The sequence below is a fragment of the Canis lupus genome, chromosome 37 (genome assembly GCF_003254725.2).
Source record: "Canis lupus dingo isolate Sandy chromosome 37, ASM325472v2, whole genome shotgun sequence".
Classification (NCBI taxonomy): Eukaryota; Metazoa; Chordata; class Mammalia; order Carnivora; family Canidae; genus Canis; species Canis lupus.
Genome location: NC_064279.1, coordinates 7,394,044 through 7,411,544, shown reverse-complemented (window position 1 = coordinate 7,411,544; position 17,501 = coordinate 7,394,044). Strand labels below are relative to the sequence as shown.

The 17,501-nt window shown below is 38.1% G+C and overlaps 1 protein-coding gene, 1 non-coding gene and 1 pseudogene across 6 annotated transcripts in view; 1 reads left to right on the top strand and 2 right to left on the bottom strand.

The window, feature by feature from the left end:
* Positions 1-2,720: 2,720 nt before the first annotated feature.
* LOC112656727 (10 kDa heat shock protein, mitochondrial) overlaps positions 2,721-17,501 on the bottom strand; it is a 43,220-nt gene continuing 28,439 nt past the window's right edge. For all 5 annotated transcript variants that reach the window (XM_025442146.3, XM_035710802.2, XM_025442142.3 and 2 more), the window contains 5 exons: positions 12,509-12,551; positions 12,232-12,318; positions 6,066-6,145; positions 4,868-4,979; positions 2,721-4,742 (listed from right to left, as the gene is read on the bottom strand). In XM_025442146.3, the coding sequence (XP_025297931.1) occupies positions 4,611-4,742; positions 4,868-4,979; positions 6,066-6,145; positions 12,232-12,318; positions 12,509-12,551 (454 nt within the window). In that variant the 3' untranslated portion in view covers positions 2,721-4,610. The remainder of the gene's footprint in view (positions 4,743-4,867; positions 4,980-6,065; positions 6,146-12,231; positions 12,319-12,508; positions 12,552-17,501) is intronic.
* LOC112656831 (small nucleolar RNA SNORA2/SNORA34 family) lies at positions 8,380-8,516 on the bottom strand. The gene has a single exon (XR_003134694.1). It is a non-coding gene; the product is annotated as a small nucleolar RNA SNORA2/SNORA34 family (small nucleolar RNA).
* On the top strand, positions 9,320-12,399 carry LOC118353465 (ubiquitin-conjugating enzyme E2 N-like; annotated as a pseudogene).

The window sequence follows — 17,501 nt, the reverse complement described above, 5'->3', positions numbered from 1 at the left end:
GATGGGAGGGAGGAGCAGCAGGGTGTCTGCTGAGCAGGGAGCCTGGCACGGGGCTCGACCCCAGGACCGGGAAATCATAACCTGAGCCAAGGAGATGCTTCACCTTCTGATCACCCAGGCGCCCCAGGCTGAGTCCTTAGCAATAGAAGCAGGACGTCACAAGCCCTAGGAGAGAGGAGACACTCGGGATTTGCAGGATGGAACTTCTCCGTAGTTTGAAAGGACGTGGAGTCCAGAGGACTAGACCTGTCACCCTCCACCCGCCTCCCACCGCCGTCACCACTTCGTTCCCAGGCCAGTCTGCGGCTGCTTTTCCTACTCCGTTCTGATGCGAGCTAAGTGAGGCCTTTTATTCCGAGTAAGTGTACAATGAGCTCTGGGCACTGGTAAGGCCTTGGCCGGCGCCAGCGAGGAGTGTGGGGGGCCAGGCCATGGCGCCCTGGGGTGTGGGGAGGCCCGTGACCGCCAGAAGGACCCCTTGGAGGTGCTCTCCTGCTGGGTTCTTCTCATGGCGACAGCTCTACATCTGGAACTGGTATTGCATTATAAAAACAAAAACTTGATCTCTACCCCTGCCCTAAAAATTGACATTTTATTCAAAAATAGCAAACCTCATTCATTCCAGCCAAATCGCTCTCACCACCACCACCGAGCTCATTTTGCCACACACCCAACTATTTCCCTTGCCCCGAGCAATGCTTGAACGCTCCCTCTTCTTGGGACAGATGCCTGGGTGGCTCAGGGGGGCTGCCTTCAGCTCAGGCCGTGGTCCTGGGGTCCCCTTGAGGCGCCTGCTTCTCCCTCTGCCTGTGTCTCTGCCCCTCTCTCTGTCTCTCATGAATGAAGAAATACAAATCTTTAAAAAACAAAACACAGGGATCCCTGGGTGGCGCAGCGGTTTAGCGCCTGCCTTTGGCCCAGGGCGCGATCCTGGAGACCCGGGATCGAATCCCACGTCGGGCTCCCGGTGCATGGAGCCTGCTTCTCCCTCTGCCTGTGTCTCTGCCTCTCTCTCTCACTGTGTGCCTATCATAAATAAATAAAAAATTAAAAAAAAAAAAAAAATTAAAAAAAAAAAAAAAAAAAAAAAAAAAAAAAAAAAACAAAACACAAAAAACTCCCTCCTCCTAATTCCCCTAAATCATCACTGTTTTAGATCCTGTTGTATTAACACATTTAACTATGATCAGATGTTCAAAATAAGCACACAGAGACACACTACCAAAGAAAACGGATTGGTAAATGGACAGAGTATAAGTAAAGCTTAGAAAAAACTTCCTATTAATGAGAGTGAGCAAACAGGATATCGTAACAAGGTTGTTGCCAAGGCCTCACCCCTTTAACTAGAGGTGATAGGACAGTAATATAAGCTGTGAGAGGAGGCCTCCGCATCTGCAGGGGGACGTCCCATCTCTATCTGTAGAAATCCTGGACCAGCTTTTCATTCTGTGGCCTTGGTGTTTTGTTTTTGGTTTTTTAAAAGATTTTACTCATGAGACACACACACACACACAGAGGCAGAGACACAGGCAGAGGGAGAAGCAGGCTCCACGCAGGGAACCCAACACAGGACTCGATCCCAGGACCCCGGGACCCCAGGTCACGCCCTGAGCCAAAGGCGGCACTAAACCGCTGGGCCACTCAGGCATCGCAGCCTTAGTGTGTTGTAGGGGTTTTTGTTGTTTTTAAATCTGTGACACGAGAAGACAAGGGGGACTTAACTCACTAATTCCTAAGGGTCTTTTCTGGCTCTAAATATATTTTATCTTTTTCCTGGGGATTTGCTAATACCAGCACAATGAGTCCCTCAGTTGTGCTAAGAGCTCTTACTTTTTTTTTTTTCCTCCATGCCGGGAGCCCGATGAGGGACTTGATCCCGGGATTCTGGGATCACGCCCTGGGCCGAAGACAGGTGCTGAATCACTGAGCCACCCAGGGATCCCTGTAGAAGGCATTTAAGAAAATAAACATTTTCGGGCAGCCCCAGTGGCTCTGCGGTGTAGCGGCGCCTTCATCCCAGGGTGTGAGATCCTGGAGACCCAGGATCGAGTCCCATGTCAGGTTCCCAGCATGGAGCCTGCTTCTCCCTCTGCCTGTGTCTCTCATGAATAAAATCTTTTAAAAATTAATGAATAAAAACAAAACTGTAACATGGTCCTTGCTAACAATGTAATCATGGATTTCTAATTTGATATTAAAAAGCGTTAACTCATTAACTGAGAAATGCAACTTTAGAAAATGTAGATACACAAAAGAACAAAGATATCAACAAAAACAAAATATTAAAAGTTAGCTACTTTTCCAGAAATGATAGGTCAAACAGTGAGTTGACTACAGGATCAAAATAATTTATGGAAATAAAGTTTTAACTTTTGGATCTGTCAGATAATCAAAAGTGCAGCCTAACTTCCTTATTGCACAAAACTGAGTTTTCTATACTCCTCTTAGAAGATTATCTAAATCAATCCTTTGCTAGGCTAATTTTTTAAAATAACACTTAGGTACATACATGTGTATCTTCTAAATTCTGTACACAGTATTAAGGAATAACTGTTTCATTTAGGCCTTTCCTCAGACAGTGAACCAATTTCATAGTATAATGACTATGAATGAGATGTCAGTATGAACACAAAAGCAAGCCTACAAACTGATTTTTTCTTTTTGGTTTTTTGTTTGTTTTATGATCAGTTCCAAACACAGTACAGGGAAAATGGAAAGAGTAAGAAAAAACATATTTTATTTCCCCGTTAACACCAGTCATATTATTCAGAATGTGTTTCAAAATACTTAGCCAGATCACCAATCCCAGCCACTGCCTTAGTTCAAATGTTCACTAAGAAAATAATCAAGCAACAGAAATCCATTGTGAGACACCATCTACAGAGAACAGCTACATTGCTATATATAATTTATTAACTTAGTAGTTTAGTCTCTCAATATTTAGCAAGTTTGTGTAAAAATTACTATTCCCATTGGTTTATAGTGACATTAATATAAATGCATAATTTCAAAGTCAACATTCCTTTCACTATGAACATAAAACTTAAAAAGATAGTTGTGGGTTACAGTAATGACTGACCGCTGGGATAGCACTATTCAAGGCCAGATACACTGGCAGGCTTGGAAAGGCAAAAATATATACACATACTCTGCTACCATATCCCACATTTCTGCTATACATCCTTGTGGTATAAGATGGTATAAACTATTTCTTCAAATGTGGAAAAAAAAATCAAGATGAATACATTTTCATCTTCATTTCAAAATAACCGTTTTAAATGAAAGAGAACTGTTAACTCTGTTCGAGATGGATTTAAATATTTTCTTCACTACATGTATAATTCTTTTTACCCTATCTTAGTGCCTCATTACAACCAGTTTAGCAATAAGACCTCCAGTGCTTTGTTGAAAATTGCATTCAGTAGATTATAAGGTTGTAAAATCTGCAGTTGAATCTTTAAGACGCTGAATAATAACAAAGTCCAAAAAATGTATCATTCAACACACTTGGAACCTGTGAATTATTGCAAAAAAAACCCTCACTTGTGCATATAATTCAAACATAAACTTTGTGGGGAAGGGATGTAAAATAAATACTACAATATTTTTCAACTCTACTTAAATGTTGCTCAGATGCTTAGATGAAAAGATTACTACTACCAACAGGAAGAATCAAACTAAAGAGTGCTTTCCAAGTAATTAGAACAATTTTGCAAAAAAAAGATATAAGCAAGAGCCTATGCCAATACGTATTTCCTGTAGTGTAATGTAATTGCTAATATGAGGTATAATCTGTAAGCAATTAATGCAAATATAAATAGGTATAAGCCACACTAAATCATAGTCTGGTGAAAAGCTTCTCAGCTACTGTAGTCTGGGTAGGGAGATAAATGAGAAGAGGAGGACAGGGTAGGTTTCCAGTAGGAACATCATTTACATGCCTTATTATCATCTTGCATGTAACAGTCCACTGTTGCAGAAAGGTAAGTCCTTTCGAAGTATGCTGGTCTAGAATACACTTTATGGAGCACAGTACGATTATTTTAGTACTTACTAATACCTCATTTGCATTTATATTTGGATTATACACATAATCGTGTATCAAAAACTATGAATGGAATTTTAAAACATTTTCATCTCATTTTTGAAAAGTTAACAGTAAGACTGAATTATGTACTACAGAATTTTCTAGAATATCTAAACAAGGGGTAAAACCAAAGGAAAACATTACTATTTCTTTAGTAAATGGCTTGTGTGAAACCTCAAGCTCACTCATCTTTTTATAGATGGGTTTATTTGATGAGGATTGTGATCCAATGATTGTTTAGCAGCAATTTTACCAAACTGCAAATTCTTTTATTAACAGGCATTATAAACAGATAATACTAATCTTATTTAAAAACCATGAGTGCCACACTGGTGCATATACAGCTCATGAATAACTTAAAAAGTATTTCCCATTTTAAAAGGTAACACTCAGCATACAAAAACCTATACTAAACAAAGAAGCTATAATATGAATACATGATTGATGTGTCTAAAATGATATATATACAGTACATAATCATTGTTAATTATGTGATCAGTACATTTTTTCTAGATGATTCCCTTCATGCTTCACTTTCTCCAGAAACTGAATTCTGAACTTCCTCTTCTAAAATTGGTACAATCAGGTTATCCTTGGACATCAAATTGTATTTCATCACAAATTTAGTAAACCGGTGACACAAAAATGTTTCATTCTATAGAGAGGAAGAAAAAAAAATTATTTTAATTTACTACTCAAAACCAAAAAAACTAGACATAACATCAACATGTATTATTGTCATTCTGATAAGAATACATCAGATTAGTGAAATATACTTACTTCATATTCATCAAATATTTGCCGATGATGAAAATAAGCATGTGAAAATATTCTGTAAATCCTACGGCATACTGAGCCTAGTTTTGCTACAGATGATTCCTTTATGCTAACCCTAGAAATAGGAAAGAAATCAGATTCATAGAGCTGGACAGATCTTAGGAACAATATAGTCTAATCTTCAATTCACAAAGGTAGAAACTTACAGCTAGAGAAAAAAAAGTGACCACTGCAAGGTCACAGTGCTAGCAGGTGGCAAGAACGGGGCTAGGACCCCTGTTCTCTACTCTTGGGCCAGCGCTCTTTCTATCTAATCACAGTGCCTAAGAAATTCAGCATTACAAGTTTTGAAACTTTGTTAAAGTTCAATGCAATTAAAAAATCAAAATTTACTAAAACTAATATTGACAACACTATGTCCACTACAGATAATTAAAACTACTAAAGGGAATTTACTGTTTTATCCTATACAACTTGATTTTTTAAAAATAAATGCCTAAATATATTCAACAATAAAAAAAAATGGGGGTGACTGGCTCAGTTGGTGGAGCATGTGACTGTTGATCTCGGGTTTGTGAGTTCAAGCCCGTGTCAGATATAGAGATCACTAAAAAAATAATATATTTTTAAAAGAAGGTATGGAGGACACTGAAGCAAAAAAATAATATTTTTAAACATATTTTATCTCTCTTTGGAGCTAATGTGAGGGGGGAAATCTCCAAATCTATCCACCAGATAATACGATAAAAGGCCAGTCAACAAATCTTGCCAATTATATATAGAAACTTCTTCCCAAATCTTAAAAACCTGTAGGCAAAGATAAAGAATCCTCCCAAAAGAAGCAGTCCAACTTAGGAAATTCTGCTCTTCAGCCATGCTGTGTAAAAGGAGATTAGCTTTATCACAGAGATCCAAGTAAGTGTGGACTCTAACGCATGAGAGCCCTGGAGAATGACACACAGCAGCAGGGCCTACCTTTGACTAAACTGGCTTGTGAGCTTTGGGAGCCAAGTCCTGCTGCTTTTAGTTTAACTACAAACCCTAATTTTGAAATTTGAGTAATTTTAAACTAGCTAAATATACAACAGCTTAAAAAAAAAAGTTCAAAGAATATAATGGATTAACGGCAATCCAGTTTGTTTCAATACAAATATCAATCTTTAATTAAATCCAAAAAGTTTAACACTTAAGTTTTATTTACCTGCTGGGAAAATATTTATTGCTATTCAGAAGACATGCAGCACCGTCAAGTGTATGTCTAGTATAGTCTATTGCAGGACACTATAAAAGAAAGGATATAAAACATGTGTCATACCTCTTACGTGAGGTCTGTTTATTATATACTTGTCTTATTCCAAAAACCTGAGCATGTTTGAAAAAAGTTCTCTTACAATATCAGAATGAATGTAAAATTCAGTTACAACATATTAAAAAAGTAAAAAACAGGTGAAATTAATTTTAACGATATATTTTAATTCTATATAGCCAAAATTATGTCAACATATAATGTATATAAAAATTGTCAATGAGCTTCTCTGTAGTATCTAAAACGTAAGATGTAATTCACATACCATAACACGTCCCTTAAAATGTACAACTCAGTATATTTACAAATTTATGCAAAAATCACCAACTACATTCCTGAACATTTTAATCACCCCCAAAAGAAACCCAGTAGCTGGGCAGCCCCAATGGCTCAGCCGGTTTAGTACTGCCTTGAGCCCAGGGCGTGACCCTGGAGAGACCACGGATCAAGTCCCACGTCAGGCTCCCTGCATGGAGCCTGCTTCTCTGTCTCTCTCATGAATAATATAATCTTAAAAAAGAAAAAAATTAGCAGTCACTTCTCATTCTCTCCTCCCCCTAACTTGAAGCAAGAATCTTTCTGTCTGCCATAGATTGCCTATTCTAGGTATTTCCTAAAAATGGAATACGGGGATGCCTGGGTGGTTCAGTCAGTGAAGTGTCAGGCTCCTGATTTTGGCTCAGGTCATGATCTGTTGTGAGGTTGAGCTTGCATTGGGCTCTCTGCTGGATGTGAATTTTGCTTTAAGATTCTCACTCCCTCTCTTTCTGCCCTCCCCCTTCCCCACCCTTGCACACCCACACTCATGCACTCTCTCAAAAAAAAAAAGTATGTGTATGTGGCCTTTGGTGTCACTTAGAATGTTCAGTCCATACTGAAGCATGAATGAGTACTTCATTACTTTTTCTTTTATTCAAAATTGCTTTAGACTTTAATGTTTTTAATATACACAAAAATGCTGTAATCCCTTATAGACTTCATTCCTTTTATAGCTGAATAATATTCCACTGTGTGCATATACTACATTTTGTTTACTCACCATCAGTTACTGAACTTAGTTGTTTCTATGTCTGGGTATCATGAACAGTATCTACTCTCTTGACATCCTGGCCAACATTTTTAATTATCTTATGTATTTTAATCATTCTAGTGGATGAAGTGTATGTCATTATGGGTGTATCTCCCCACAGGAAGCCCAATGAGGGACTCAATCCTGTATCCCAGAGTCACACCCTGAGCCATTCAGGCGTCCCTATAAAAATATTTTTTCCCATTCTGTAGATTGTTTTCTCACTTTCTTGACAGTGTCTTTGGAGTCAAAAAAAATTTTTTTTAAGGTTTTACTTATTTATTCCTGATAGAGAGAGAGAGAGAGAGAGAGAGAGAGAGAGAGAGGCAGAGACACAGGCAGAGGGAGAGGCAGGCTCCATGCCAGGAGCCTGATGCAGGACTCGATCCCGGGACTCCAGGATCGCACCCTGGGCCAAAGGCAGGCGCCAAACCGCTGAGCCACCCAGGGATCCTGAGTCAAAAATATTTTTAATTTTGATAAAACCTGATCTATATTTTCTTCTATTCTTTGTGCTTTTGGCATCCTATCTAATAAATCAGTGCCTAGTCCAAGGTCACGAATATTTACACGTTTTTTTCTAAGAGTTAAATTTTAAGTCTAGTTGTTATTATTTGGGTCTTTGATCCATTTTGAGCTAATTTTTGTATAAGATGGGAGGTAAACGTCTAACTTCAATTTTTTGTATGCAGATATCCAGTTATCTCCTAATGAGATATTTGACATGATCTTTTTATACGAATTATTTTTTTTTAACAACTCAGAAAGTCTTATTACCTGACAATAAATGTAGTCTGATAGCAGAATCAAGAGACACTATGATGGTTTAAAGGCAAACTAACTGGGAGGGTGGGAAATGGAATCATTCTGTTTTTGGAAATAGTAAGTTTCCGATTTGAATAAAGTCTAAATATACAAATTAGGGCTCTAACCATACAAAGGATAATTGTCAAAGAAAGGTCAGTTCAGAACCTATTGTTTTTTGGTGGGAAACCCATAGTAATTTGTGTGTGTGTGATAACTGGATTTAACAGTATTGCATGTCCAATGAACAAGTTCTATCAGGGATCTCTATATTTTGGAATCCCAGTATTAATCTACTACAAGTAAATATTAGCCCACCCCTATCTCTAATGACACAGATGTTTCTTTCTAATGAATTGACCATTACATTTCCAAAGTTCTGAAATGGCCAACAGACCATAGAAAGACATTTCTTTAGGCTCCTGCTTGAAACCAACAGCTTCGGCAAACTGTTGGCCTTGATTCAGGGCCAAATTTGTACTAAGTCTTCAAAATTAGTACTTTATTTTACACTTAGAGCACATCTCAGTTTGGACTACCAGCATTAAATGCTACGTAGCCACATGTGGTTCATGGCTATTGTTGCACCAACATAACTTTATTATTTTTTTTAAAGATTTTATTTATTTATTCATGAGAGACACAGAGAGAGAGGCAGACACACAAGCAGAGGGAGAAGCAGTCTCCATGCAGGGAGCCCAATGTGGGACTTGATCCCGGAACTCTGGGATCACGTCCTGAGTTAAAGGCAGACGTTCAACCGCTGAGCCACTCAGATGTCCCATATCAGCATAACTTTAAATCAATTGGTTTCTGAAAAAAAATTTTTTGGAGCGGGGGTAAAAGTTTTACCTTGTTTTAGCTGCTTCCCTCCACTTCTCCCCAATTAATTCTCAGTTAACTCTCCTACTTTGTATCATTTTTAACAGCAAAAAGTTGGCAAAATACAGGTTACAAAATGGTAATGTGTTCATAAGCTTTTATAAATTGTTTTGCCAAGTATATATGTATAATGCTACTGCAGTATGCATATGACTGAAAGGGCTACCAGATGATAACAAGTGACAACCTCTGTCACTTACAATAAGTGTCACTTATCACTGTGTACAATTAACACTCTTTGCTGCAATGAGTCTCTTTAGTTTTTTTTTTTTTTTAATTTTTTATTTATTTATGATAGACAGAGAGAGAGAGAGAGGCAGAGACATAGGCAGAGGGAGAAGCAGGCTCCATGCACCGGGAGCCCGATATGGGATTCGATCCCGGGTCTCCAGGATCGCGCCCTGGGCCAAAGGCAGGCGCTAAACCGCTGCGCCACCCAGGGATCCCAATGAGTCTCTTTAGTTCTTAAGAACACTGAGTGGCCAGTGTCGAGAACAGAGGCTGAACTCGGGATCTGACAAGATGGCTGGGCTGCCCCGCAGGACTATCAAGGAAACCCAGTGTTTGCTGGCAGAACCAGTTCCTGGCATTAAAGCAGAACCAGATGAGAGCAACACCCGTTATTTTCATGTGGTCATTGCTGGCTCTGCAATGGATTCCCCCCCCCCCCTTTGAGGGAGGAACTTTTAAACTTGAACTATTCCTTTCAAAAGAATACCCGATGGTAGCCCCTAAAGTACGTTTCATGACCGAAATTTATCATCCTAATGTAGACAAGTTGGGAAGATTATGTTTAGATATTTTGAAAGATAAGTGGTCCCCAGCACTGCAGATCTGCACAGTTCTGCTATCGATCCAGGCTTTGTTAAGTGCTCCCAATCCAGATGATCTGTTAGCAAATGATGTAGCGGAGCAGCAGCAGACCAACGAAGCCCAAGCCATAGAAACAGCTAGAGCATGGACTAGGCTATATGCCATGAATAATATTTAAAATCAATCTGATCATCAAGTGTGATCACTTCTCCTGTTCTGCCAGGACTTCTTCTTTTGTTTGCATTTAACGGACACAGACTTAAGAAACATTACAGAATAAAAGCCCAGACATCTTCAGTCCTTTAGTGATTAAATGCACATCAGCAAATCTATGTCGTGTCCTGATTCACTGTTGTAAAGCATGAACAGAGGCTAGAAGTACCATCTGGATTGTTGTGAAACGTTTAAAAGCAGTGGCCCCTCTCTGCTTTTATTCATTTCCCCCATCATGGTTTAAGTATAAAGCACTGTGAATGAAGATAGTTGTCAGCGTTAGCTGCAGAGGTGTGGGTGTTTTTCTTTATTATTATTTTTGATGGGGAGAAGTAGTTTTATTTTAATTTTATGGGCTCCTTTCCCCCTTTGTATGGTGATCTAATTGCATTGGTTAAAAGCAGCTAACCAGTTCTTTAGAATATGCTCTCTAGCCAAGTCTAGACACTGTAGATAGACAAGCTTGATTGTTTGAACCAAAATGGAAACATTAAACAAACATCAGAGCCCTCACTAATAACATTGTGACTTTGCTGTCAAGTGTAGAATCCTTCCTTCAAGAAAAAGCTTGTGATCTTTTTGTATGGCTTGTCTGGAAACTTCTGTAAATCTTATGTTTTACTAAAATATTTTTTGTTATTCTAAAAAAAAAAAAAAAAAAAGAACATTGAGTAAAAATCATTACTGGTGTGGAGGACCCTGACTCTTCCACTTCAGAATCTTCCCCATTCTTTTAATCATAAGAGCAATTTTCTTAGCTACTAATCTATAGTTGCTATTACTTCCTGCCTGCACAATTATTCCAAGTCTTCAGAAAATGTCCTTTCATGATTTTTTGTTTGTATTTTTACAAAAATCTCTTTCCAGACAACTATCACTTGAGAATTTTACCATCATCCTTCCTTGACACATGGACAATCCAGTGGAGTTGGTCTTCAGCAGACAATGTTGCAATTTTGAGACTCATTCACAAGACCTAATTCTGATGATCATCCTATCTTACATTTAATATTAAGCAAGAAAAAAGCAGATGTGACAATAAGAGTATATATAAATTTCACAACACATCACAAATTGGGTATCTTTTCTACTCTGCATATGAGAATAAGGTATACTATTTGTCAAAATGAAACTAGACTTCTTGATTCAGTTTCTTAATTGCAATTATCACATAATTCATGATACTATGCAGCCAAATTTCAGTAAATTATCAATAAACTGCTATATGGATTTTCCCAGATGTAAAATGATACACAATCTTAACACTGCTTCCATTAACTAACACAAAAAAAGTAACACCCTGAATGAAATCATTCTTCCAAATAAGTACTATTTGCTTAGACAGGTACCAGACACTCTATTTTGGAGAATTTACATTCTCAAATAAAAGAACATCAGATGTTCATTTTTCAACTGGAAAGTCACCTGTCTTCAAGCCTTAGACTTTTAGCAATAAAATGATCATCTAAAGGTCTATAATTCTATCAAACTGTCCTAACCTAAATATATTTTTAGTAAGTTTAAGTGTCAAGTAAAAAGTACTACAGATTAAAAGGGAATGCAGATCAAGAGAAATGCAATGCATAATTTAAACAAACAAGCTGTAATTGTTTAGATAACTAAGGAAAACTGAATTATGTACTGCCTATTAGATAATAAGAAGGAATTATTTGTAACTAAAAATGTTCCATGAACAATTGCTACTTCCTATACTCTCACCTCGACAAAAACTAAAGGAGGAAAAAACATGAATAACTTTTCAATGTAGGACCAATTATGGAGAAGAAAATCATTATGGTGGGTTTCAAATAGCAAGAACTATTAATAAAATGTAGAGTAAAAAGTTTTGACCTATAAAGTTAAAAAGCTCAAAAGCAACATTTCATTAACAGATTAAGCATCAACTAGTAATCACCAACAGTTACTCCTATCAAAAGAAATTATGACTAAAAAAAAAAAATGATGACTGAACCAAAAAACTGAACATGTGTATCTCATCCATTATACATTAGGTATCAGCATGATACGATAGATGCTATTCTGTGATAACCAGTGAATCATTAAGTGAGTTCTAACCCAATACTGCCCAGTTACAAAAATGATACTCATCATAAAAAAAACTAAAATAGCACTATGGCAATAAACTTGCAACAAAGATCTCTAAACCAAATGGCAAAATAAACAGTGAACTTAAATACTAAAAAAACTTATCTACCACTCTCTTGGAAAGATTTAGGTTGATGATGATTTTATTAGTCATTCTATTTCATAATTTTGTACCTCTTTTGGAGTTTTATGAGCTGCACAAAGAAAAATCCATTGTTCAGTTGCTGTCATCTGAGTGCATGTATCTGGATGGCATTCACTCTGTTAGAAAAGAGTTATATTTCTTAATATGGAAAACAATGAAGAAGTTTATCCTTTGGGTTACTACATTACCATGTAAAATTCTAAAATAATAAGAAATATTGGATAAGTCTTTGTAAACACCTTAAGTTACAAAAACAGAAAAAAATCACAACTTCCAATTATAGCTTTAACTTAAAGAAAATATTACCTGAAGTTTGACAGCAAGTCCATTTAGTTCAAGACAGAATTGCCTAAAAATGCAAATATATAAATGAAAAGTCTTATCCATGTTCCATATTATTTTTAGAATATTAATTATAAAAACAGAATCCCATTAGTATCATCCTTCCTCTCTCATCACAATTCTCAATATCATCTAAATTTACATGGCACATTTCTTACAAAGACATAGAGATTAGTAAGCAAAACCCAAAACTAACAACCCTAATAATGTTCAGTATCATTATTCAGTTCAGTGAATTGATCATACTTGTACACTGGAAATTCACACAATTTTTCTGAGAAGTAACTGGAAATATTTACTAAGACCCTTAGGGAATGTATATTTTTTTACTAAGTCATTCTTCTAAGAATCTATTCTGATAAAATAATCAGAGTTCCATGCAGATATATGTACAAAGACATTCACAGAAAATACACATAAAAATTTTTTTGAGGGACGCCTGGGTGGCTCAGCGGTTGAGCATCTGCCTTGGCCCCGGGCATGATCCCAGAGACCTGGGATCGAGTCCTGCATCGGGCTTCCTGCATGAAGCCTGCGTCTCCCTCTGCCTGTGTCTCTGTCTCTCTCTCTCATGAATAAATAAATAAAATCTTTAAAAAAAAAAAATTTTTTTTGAGACATGCCAAATAATCAGCAATTGCAGGTAGTAAAATGTTTGGTAAAAACATAAATAAAGGATATGTGTCTATATTCACAATAAGAGTCCAGTTATTGGAGCAGCCCAGGTGGCTCAGCGGTTTAGTGCCACCTTCAGCCCAGAGCGTGATCCTGGAGACCCGGGATCAAGTCCCACGTCGGGCTCCCTGCATGGAGCCTGCTTCTCCCTCTGCCTATGTCTCTGCCTCTCTCTGTCTCTATTTGTGTCTCTCATGAATAAATTTTAAAAATCTTAAAAAAAAAATATTCCAGTTATTCGGGCAGCCTGGGTGGCTCAGTGGTTTAGTGCCACCTTCAGCCCAGGGCGTGATCCTGGAGACCTGGGATCGAGTCCCATGTCGGGCTTCCCTGCATGGAGCCTGCTTCTCCCCCTGCCTGTGTCTCTGCCTCTCTCTCTCTCTGTCTCTATCTCTCTCATGAATAAATAAATGAAATCTTTGAAAAAAAAAAAAAAAGATTCGTTATATAAAAAATTATGTGTGTATATACATATATACACACAAACATACATATACACATGTATATATAGAGAGAGGAAAAAAGACTAGGGGCACCTTTATTTCTGAATTACCACATTACCCTCTATTGCCACATATCTGTAGGCTGCATGTTATAAGTTTTGAGTTTTTTTTCCCACTAAGTGGTAATAAAGACATGTGGTGAAAAATAAGTGACTTACCTAGTTTAACTCACTTATAGCCCATAGCAAAATTAAGCTAACTGATTTGGCAGTGTTACGAGTACAGTTTGTGACAAATAGTGCAAATATAACAGCTTCAAGTTAATCTCAGTATAAGGCTAACAGATATAGTTGTGCAGCTAGAGAGGCTGGAGCTGCAATCCAGCCTACACCATCATCTCTAAATCATGCATCCTGGCATAGGACTGCACTCGCTCCAAAGAAGGCGGATCTTTTCCTAATTACAAAGATTCTATATGGGCTAGTGGGAGACTTGAAATAAGGCCCATTAACATCTTAATATTATCAACTATATTAAACAATGAGAGCAAGTATTAAGCCTCAAACCACTTATACCAAGTACATGTAAAAAAACAAAAAGCTACTTTTGAAACTCTTTTTGGTGAACTATAAAGATGTATACACTATGATAGAGACACAAAAGAATATATAGAAAAATGTGATGCATAAAACAAATACAAAACCAAAATAAAAGTGGCTATTATTCAGGGAAAAAAAAGTAAACAGCATGAGGACAGAGGAATAGGAAAAAAATTTTTTTAAGTTTTGTATATTGCATATTTTATAGTATAAGTTAAATAGGGAGGAAAAGAGTTTTTTTAGATCTGATATTAAGATCCTATGTAACAGGGACGCTTGGGTGGCTCAGCAGTTGAGCATCTGCCTTCAGTCTGGGGCCTGATCCTGGAGACCCAGGATCAAGACCCACGTTGGGCTTCCTGCATGGAGCCTGCTTCTCCCTCTGCTTGTGTCTCTGCCTCTCTCTCTGTCTCTCTCATGAATAAATAAAAATCTTAAAAAAAAAAAAAAGATCCTATATAACTAAAATCAGCCCTTGGGGGTAACTATCTGGCTCAGTCTGTAAAGCATGTGACTCTCAATATCAGGGTCATGAGTTCAATTTCAATCCCCACATTGGGCATAGAGTTTTACAAAGAAAAAGAAAAAAATTTTGTGAACTCTCAAGTCAGCCCTTACTTGTTTGGAATTATGCTTTTAGTTGGAAAAAAAATCCTCATTTATTATTTATTTATTTATTTTTTTAAGATTTTATTTATTTATTCATGAGAGGCACAGAGAGAGAGAGGCAGAGACACAGGCAGAGGGAGAAGCAGGCGCCATGCACGGAGCCCAATGCGGGACTCGATCCTGGGACTCCAGGATCATGCCCTGGGCCAAAGGCAGGCAGCTAAACCGCTGAGCCACCCAGGGATCCCCTCCTCATTTATTTTTATCATTAATCCCAACAGGTAAGTAAGAAGTCATTTTCAAAGCTGATGAGAGTAAGGCAGAGAATAAACACTAAAGTGCTATCTCTATTTTTAAAAATGAGAAAATATCTACATATTCATACTTTCAATTATCATGCATTGAGAAGTGGTTTTATTTTTTTTTGAGAAGTGGTTTTAAAAAACTAAATCAGGGGCACCTGGGTGGCTCAGTGGTTGAGCATCTGCCTTTGGCTCAGGTCGTGATCCCGGGGTCCTCGGATGAAGTAATGCATCGGGCTCCCCACAGGGAGTCTGCTTCCCCTCTGCCTATGTCTCTGCCTCTCTCTCTATGTCTCTCAAAATAAATAATTTTTTTTTAAATAAATCAGGGGTGACTGGCTGGCTCAATTGTTAATATGGGAGTTGTGTATTTGAGCCCCAGGTTGGGTTACAGAGATTACTTAAAAATAAAATCTTAAAAAAACAAAAAACCAAAACAAAAACCCTAGATCAAGTTGTCAAGTGATTTGTCCAAGAAACTGGCAGAGTACAAAGAAGTCTCAGCATCCTGATATTGCTGAACTGTTATGACATTATGTCTTAGCAATGTCTAGCAGGAAATGTGGTCTAATTTATTTAGGGAAAGTCCTATTTCTACCCCACTTACTACTTAAAAATCAACTCAAAAATAACACACTGTGATAAATATGTATCTCATGCTACATTCTTTATATTTACCTATTAACTTATCTCCGCTCCCATTTATAGTAGGAAGTTTGTAAATTCAAAAAACAACTTAGTAACGTCAGGATTTAAGCTGTTTTTTTTTTTTTTTTTTTTTTTTACATATTTTATTTATTTTGATAGTAAGTGAGAGAGAGAGAGCATGCCAGTGAGTGGATGAACAAGAGGGAGGGGCAGAGAGAGAAGCCAGCTTCCTGCTAGCAGGGAGTCTGATGTGGGACTCAATCCCAGGACCCCCGGATCATCACCCCAGCCAAAGGCAGTCACTTAAACCACTGAGCCACCTGGGTACCCCAGGATCTAGCTGCTTTTAAAGTTAACTCTAGTCATTTACCAATCAATTCCCTCATTCAAAGAGCATCATGAAAAGTGCCCAAACTCCTTACTTGAGAATTACAATCTTTAAAGATTTAAGATTTGAGAGTGCTAGCGTGCACACATACACTTACAAACCAGGGGGAGGGGCAGGACAGAGAGAACCTTCAGGGGACTACCCACTGAGCACAGAGCCTGGGGGAAGGGGTGCTTAATTTTATGACCCCAAGATCCTGACTTCAGCAAAAATCAAGAGTCAGATGCTTAACCTACTGAGCCCCCCAGGCCCCCCAGAATTATAATTAATATTTACCACAGGGATGCCTAGAGATTCACAGAGGCGTCATCAAATATGAAGCCTAGACTAGGACCTTCTTGTGATCCTCTACAGAGGAATAAAGTTTATTGAGGGGACAAACAAATAATTCATTTGTGGTTAAGAAAAACTACATACAGGTGCCTGGCTGGCTCAGTACATAGAGCGTATAAATCTTTTTTTTTTTTTTTTAAGATTTTATTTATTTATTCATGAGAGACAGAGAGAGAGAGAGAGAGAGAGAGAGAGAGAGAGGCAGAGACACAGGCAGAGGGAGAAGCAAGCTCCATGTAGGTAGCCCGACATGGTACTCGATCCCGGGTCTCCAGGATCACGCCCTGGGCTGAAGGAAGCACTAAACCGCTGAGCCACCTGGGCTACCCGAGTGTACAAATCTTGATCCTGGGTTTTAAGTTCAAGGCCCACATTAGGTGTAGAGATGGGCTTCTCAGTCTGCCCTCCCTCCTACGCTCATCCATCCACTCACTCGAATGCTCTATCAAACTATCCTGTCATAACAGTTCAGCAATATCAGGATGCTAAGGCATCTTTGTACTCTGCCAGTTTCTTGGACAAATCACTTGACAACTTGATCTAGGGGTTTTGATTTTGTTTTTTTAAGATTATATTTTTAAGAGAGAGAAAGGAAAGGAGGGAGGGAAGGAGAAAGTGGGAGGTGGAGGGGAGAAAAGGGAAAGGGAGAGAAAAAAACGAATGAATGAAAAGCTGTATAAATAGGTAATAATGCCTATATCCATAAATGAAGAAAATAATCAGTAAATAACAAAGTTAAGGGACGCCTGAGTGGCTCAGTGGTTGAGCATCTGTCTTGTCTTTGGCTTGGGGCATAATCCCAGGGTCCTGGGATTCAGTCTCACATCCAGCTCCCTGCAAGGAGCCTGCTTCTCCCTCGTGCCTGTGTCTCTGCCTCTCTCTGTGTGTCTCCCATGAATAAAGACAATCTTTAAAAAATATATAAATAAAACTTTATAACACTGAAAACACAAAAGCTTT